This window comes from Leucopleurus acutus, assembly GCF_964270905.1.
Source record: "Leucopleurus acutus genome assembly, chromosome: 12".
NCBI lineage: Eukaryota > Metazoa > Chordata > Mammalia > Artiodactyla > Delphinidae > Leucopleurus > Leucopleurus acutus.
This window is the reverse complement of record NC_139154.1, coordinates 73,165,088-73,171,226: the sequence shown is the minus strand read 5'-3', so window position 1 is coordinate 73,171,226 and position 6,139 is coordinate 73,165,088. Positions and strand designations below refer to the sequence as shown.

Below are 6,139 nucleotides of genomic sequence, written 5' to 3'. Positions count from 1 at the left end.
CTCCGACCCGGCCCACAGCAGGAAGGCGCTGCACCTACGGTCGCTGTCGCCGTCGCCGTCTCCTCCGACGTCGTCGCCCCGCCCCGCCCCGCCCCGGAAGTGACTTGAGGCTCGTCCGGAACCTCCGGGCCCGGCGGCTGCAGCGTCACCAGCCGAGCTGGTGCGGGGCGGGCGGAGCGGCCGCTGCAGCCGCCAACGAACCGGGAACCGCGCGGGGCAAGCAGCGCGCCGGCCAGGGGAGGGGGCCCAGGGATAGGGCCGAGGGCGACGACGACGCGGAGGAGGCGGAGCCCGGAGAGGGGTGGGGGCCGGGGAGGGTTAGGGTGGGAGGGGGTTGGGGGGGGTGTCCTGGTCTCATGGAGCCGGCCGAAAGGGCGGGCGGCGGGGACCCCTTGGAGCCGGGCGGGCGCCCCGGTCCAGACCCGCGAGGCTTCGTCCCGCAGAAGGAGATCGTCTACAACAAGCTGCTGCCCTACGCCGAGCGGCTGGACGCCGAGTCCGACTTGCAGCTGGCCCAGATCAAAAGCAACCTGGGCCGGGCAGTGCAGCTCCAAGAGCTGTGGCCCGGGGGCCTCTTCTGGACCAGGAAACTCTCCACGTAAGTGTGCCGGGGCCTGCAGGATGGGCCGGAGGCAAAGGCTTGGGTGTGAAGGCGTCCGCGGGGGGTGGGGGGGAGGCTCTTTGTCCGCACCGGACCGCTGGACCCTCAACTCTGCCCCGGTTCGGGCGGATCGTTTCTGTGCAGTCATCCCAGGGTCGCGACCGAAGCCTGGGGAGCACTCAAGCTTCCTCCCTGCCACTTTCTTACGGGATCTCCCTGGTTCTCACCAGCCCTCTATGTCCTTCGCAGCTGCTTCTCCCCAAGGTTTCGGGTTGTTGTCTTCCGACATTCGGGGCCCGGGGGAGCGTGAGGGCACTGGACCCGCAGGGAAAGAGAGGAGCGGTCCCCCAGGGGTCCTCCTTGGACCTTTGCCGGTGGCGGGAGGGAGCAGAGACGATTCGTCTTTGGGCGAACAACTCGACTTTTCCTGGTGTTGACTCCAGTTTTTTCTTACCTTACGGTCCCTGCCTCTTCCTATCCCTCAGTTCGCGTCTAGTAACTTTCTGAATGGGAAGGAGGCCGTAGGGAACTTCTAGGTTCTGCTTTTTTTGGGGCCTTCTCAGTCTTTGTGGGTTTGATTGAAAAGACTGTTTTAAAATCAGCCCTCAGCGCATTCTTGGGCTGTGTACTAGACGTTAATGTTGAGAATGTTGAGTCTTACAACCTCGGGAAAGTGTATGTTGCTCCTTTTATGACATTTCCTTTGGAAATGTGCCATACTAAGGAAAATAGAGAAGGAAGCTGTCAAGTTGTCCTGGGCGTTATTAGTATCGGGCTGGTGTTAATTTTTGAGCTGCTCAGATGAATATAGATTACCTAAATCAATCTCAGTTGTTCTATTCTTCTTTTGTTACCTTTTTTTTTTTTTTTTGGTGTAAACTGGCTGCAAACTACAGTGCCACTGAAATTAGGGGAAACTGAGTACAGTTGGGGGAAAGGTTAGAGACATATTTGCTAGATGGGTATCTTCACTGTGTCAGAAGAACTTTTTTAAAAGAGAATTTTGCTGTATCTTGTTTGGTTGGCTATACATAAAATCTGGTAACATTGTATGTTCATGCATGTCGGTATGGGTGGCTGAACACACAAGACATAAATCACTTATCTAATGTTTACCCAAATCTGCTGAGTGAACTGGGTGATGACTCAGGGTTTTGTAATGCAGTCGTCTTTTCTACATTTCCTCACAGGATGATTCTTATCTGCCAATTATTAGGGAGCCTCTAACAAATTTCTCATCTCCAGTTGTCGCTGGTGGTAGCACTAATTACCTTTTTAATTAAAGAGCAAAACTCAAATGCTTAATTTGCCCTTTTCAAAGAGTGACCATATTTATGTCAAGGTTAACAGCTCCCCTCTCGATTAGAGCTTGAAGAAGTTTGTGGTGTTAGGATCCATAGGAGACTTGGGAAAAAAGAAGTGCAACAGGGAGAAGAACCACTTTTGGTTAAAACAGAAGAATGTTTTATAAATTATTAAAATTCACAGTTTTTTCAGGTGAGCCTCCTAGGTTTTTGTGTTACTTGGGCACAGTAAAAATAAAGTTACTTTGTCAGTTCCAGTAATTCCTCATTTTAATCACCGAGATCAGATTTTTCAGAAAATAACCTTTTTGCGGGACACAAACAGCTCCTTTTAGATGCACAGTATATAAATAAACCAGTGTGTGAATGCATATGTGGTTTGGATTTATTAATGGAGAATCTACACAGGCATAGTTAAGCACTGTTTTCTGACATTTTTATTGTAACTAAGCTTGGCAAATTAACACCTGGAAGTTTATTTATTATTTTTGGCTTTTAGGTATAAGTATCTGTACCTAGAAAGGGCTAAAAATACAGTGGAGACAGTCCTTGGTGTTTAGGGTAATATTGCAGTTACACAGCTTTATAACCTACGAACGTCAAACCATTTATATCTAAGTAACCAGCAAGAAATGCTATCAGATAGAATTTTATTTTGGAACGGTGGTTAAATGCTGCAAGCTGATTCTTGGGATTACGCTATGAGACATTTCGAACTTGGTGGGACATGTTGTGATCTTGGGTGTATTTTTTCTCCTAAGTAATGCTAAGGTGACCTGTTTATAGTTGTGCTTGTTGTTTTTAAGCCTTGTGTGTGTTGCACAAGTTTACATCTAAATGATGCCAAAACATGTGATGATAGCTCTCAGTTACCTTAGTAGTGATAATACTTAGTGCTTTGTAGAAGAATGGAAAGTAGTAATGAAAATAAAATCTAATTTCTCCCACTAGCTCTGTGACTGTGGGCAAGTTACTTTAATCATGTGCTTCAGTATACTTGTGAGAGAAATGAGGGAGTTGGAGTAAATAATTCCTGAGAAACACTCCTGCTCTGGTATTTTATGATTTTATATTTTATCCTGTAGAGCCTCAAATAAGCCAGTGTGTATCTTTCTCCAAGGACTGTTTGATAAGTTTGTAAACTACTGGAAATAGTTGCACAGATCCAGTGCATTCCTAAAGAAGACCAGAGTGTAAATGCTGTTCAGAGACACTGGGACTGGATCCCCGACCAGAAGTATACATCCCTAATCTGGGTGTCACAGGACTGGGTAGAGTTCTGGTTTAGGAGATACTCAAGAAACCACCCCCCCCTTTTTTTTTTAACTTTTTATCTCATTTTGATGGTTATACTTATCTTTTAATCTATCTCAAGACTTGCAGGTCTGTTTAGCAGATCTCTGTGAAGAAGGGTTATTTCTGTGTACTTTAAAAATTGACCCTGTGATATAATACAAGCTCTCTTGTACAGAGAGCTTAAAGTATTAGTACTGCCTGTTGAAGTGAGATTGTGTGACATCATATGTCACGAAACTAGTTTTTAAGAAGCAAGGAAACAAATTAGAGAAGAGAGGCACAAACTAAATGGTCTTTGAAAAACAGCAGTTAAGACAGCTCTTGGACCCTGAGTGAGAGGCATCTGTAAGTAACTGGTATGGCCCCTGTAGAGAATGAAAGGAGTTGAAGAAAGGTAATCTTGAAGCTCACTTTTTCTCCCTTGTCCTTCTGGGCCTTTCATGAGAGGCAGTGAGGTCTAGTCAGAAGAAGTTTATCTGTAGCTGGTGTTGCCACTCTTATCATCTTGGTCTTGCTTAACCTCTCTTAGCTTTAGAGTCCTCTTTTGGAGAGTGGGAGTGTAGACTACGCATGGTTTTTCAAACCTAAAACTTAGCAGCGAATTGTTTCATAAAAGCAAAATCTTAAACACAAAATTAGATCATTTCTTTCTTTTGTGTTTTTTTTTTTTAAAGCAGAATTTTGATTTTAGTGAAGTGTGTGAGTTTGGATTATTATGAAGCAAATTTAGATGCTTTGTTTCAGTGAAAATGTTATATTTTCTGCTGTGAATGAAATGATTGTATTATAATGTATAATGAAATGATTGTGTTATACTGAGGAATCATTTGCTAATGATTAATTTGCTAATTAAACTGTAGCTCCCTTGTTTAATTATTATTAAGAATATTACGTGGCCTTACTTGATAGGAATTGGATTAAACCACATAATGTATTTAATTAGATTATACAACCACTGGAAACTTGTTTAGTCAAAATATACATTATCAAATACACTAACCTCCTTTGTGGAGAGCAATATGTGACCACAGGAGCACCCAAATCCATATTATTTCTATGTTAGAGAAGAAAGAAGAAAATGCTAACCACTAAATCTCAGTGTTAATATTGTCTATTAACATGATGTACTTAATAGAGTAATATTTGAGTATTGAAATTGTGAAGTACACAATAAAGATAAGCTTTTTATTTGTAAAAGAATCTCAAAATCTTGACAAATTGCCACATTCATCAGTGAGAGCCAGTTGGAGAAAGTAGTAGAAAAGGTTTGTCTCTGTTATTTAAGTGGCCACACTCAAAACAGGACCCAAAATTTTGTAGGGAGAAAGTTGATTTTCCATAGGAAAAAACAAAATGCATGAATTGATTGATTTTGGAGAGACAAATTTTCTGATAAAGTTGTATAACAGCACAGTAAGTTATCTTTCACTCTTTTTTCTGTTTTTTTTTTTTTTTTTAACTAACATACTATTTTTTAGAGTAGGTTTAGGTTCAGAGCAAAATTGAGCAAAAAGTACAAAGAGTTCTCATATACCCCCTGCCCCTACACATACACACGTTTGATTTTTCATAGCAATGTCAAACATATATTTCTTTAAATATTTGAGGCTCTTCCCATTTTCCAGGGATGTCTCTTTCTCTTTCTTTTAAAACACCTTGTCAGTTTTCTCTTTACTAGTTAACTGGCTATTTCTGCCTGAGTCTCATTTGTCATTGACTATATGTGTGATTCTGATGTGAATAGTTTTCTAACTTTTTTTCTTTGCTTTAAATATTTTTTTATTATGGAAAATGTCAAACATATACAGGAGAGGAAAGAATAATATAATGAACCTGGGTGTACCCATCACCCATGTTCAACAGTTACCAACTCATGGCCAATTAGGTGTCTCCTACCACCACCCCCTTCAACCATTTTTTTTTTGAAGCATATTCTTCATTCATAAATATTTCCAGTATATATCTTTAAGGGAAAAGGAATTAAACAAAAGGTCAATACCAATATCATTATCAAACCTAAAAGAGTAACACTATTACTTTGATCAACCTCATGAAGTTGGCTTCTTTGCAGAATTTGTAATTTTACTCCTGAGTTTCCATTTCATTTGCATTGTTTTGTCTAAGGTTCACTATAAACAGACATCATGGACAGAGATAAAAGAAATAGCTCATTAATGAATATTTTCATATTATGACATCTTTTTCTTCCCCTCTTAACTTTGGAAACATAGAATCAATCCTGGGATAACGAGGACTCCCTTGAATTATCTCTATTTTAAAAAGGAAGACACTGAGGTTCATAGGTTAATACATAGCTTGATGCAAAGTAGTAGAGACAGGAGTCTTCTTTGAACAAATTATTTTGTGAGTGCCTTGTATGGGATGGGCACTATTTGTGTCACTTGGGATATGTCAGTGAAAGAATTCCACCCTCCAGGGAAGTTCCAGCGTGTTCTTTTTCTCTTAGTGCACATTTTTGTTCATTTAGGACAGAGCAAGCAAGACGTAACTCCATCAAGAAATTTGGGGGAAGGAAATATGAATGCTAAGCGCATTACTTAAAAAAAATTCTCAATCTGACTGGTGTGTTTTAATGCCATAGATTGAGGCACCGAGAAAGGCAGTTAGAAAACAGTAAAACAGTACCATGTGTTTTTCTTTTGAGATCTGAATGTATTACTTAAAAACAATTTCTTGATGAAGTGTTTATAAAATCAAATTGTCTTTGAAGTGCGTGTTCTTAATTGAAGTGAAACAGAGGCAAATCACTAATGTTTTTTAAGGGACCTTTATTAGTAAATAAGTACACAACTTCTAAACCAGTTGCTCTCATTGTAGAACCTGGGAGTTATCTTTATTTATCTATTAAGTGAGACTCATTTCTAGTGAATCTCCCTACCCATCTCCCACATTTTTTAATATAAAATTCAAATATGTG

At 41.1% G+C, this 6,139-nt stretch overlaps 1 protein-coding gene across 1 annotated transcript in view; it reads left to right on the top strand.

Annotated features, from left to right (window-relative positions):
• Window positions 1-356: 356 nt before the first annotated feature.
• The window catches only part of PSME4 (proteasome activator subunit 4), a gene marked incomplete at its 5' end in the record, with an annotated part of 101,217 nt that continues 95,434 nt past the window's right edge, over window positions 357-6,139 (top strand). The window contains one exon of the mRNA XM_082852302.1: window positions 357-598. Coding sequence (XP_082708428.1) covers window positions 357-598 — 242 coding nt within the window. The remainder of the gene's footprint in view (window positions 599-6,139) is intronic.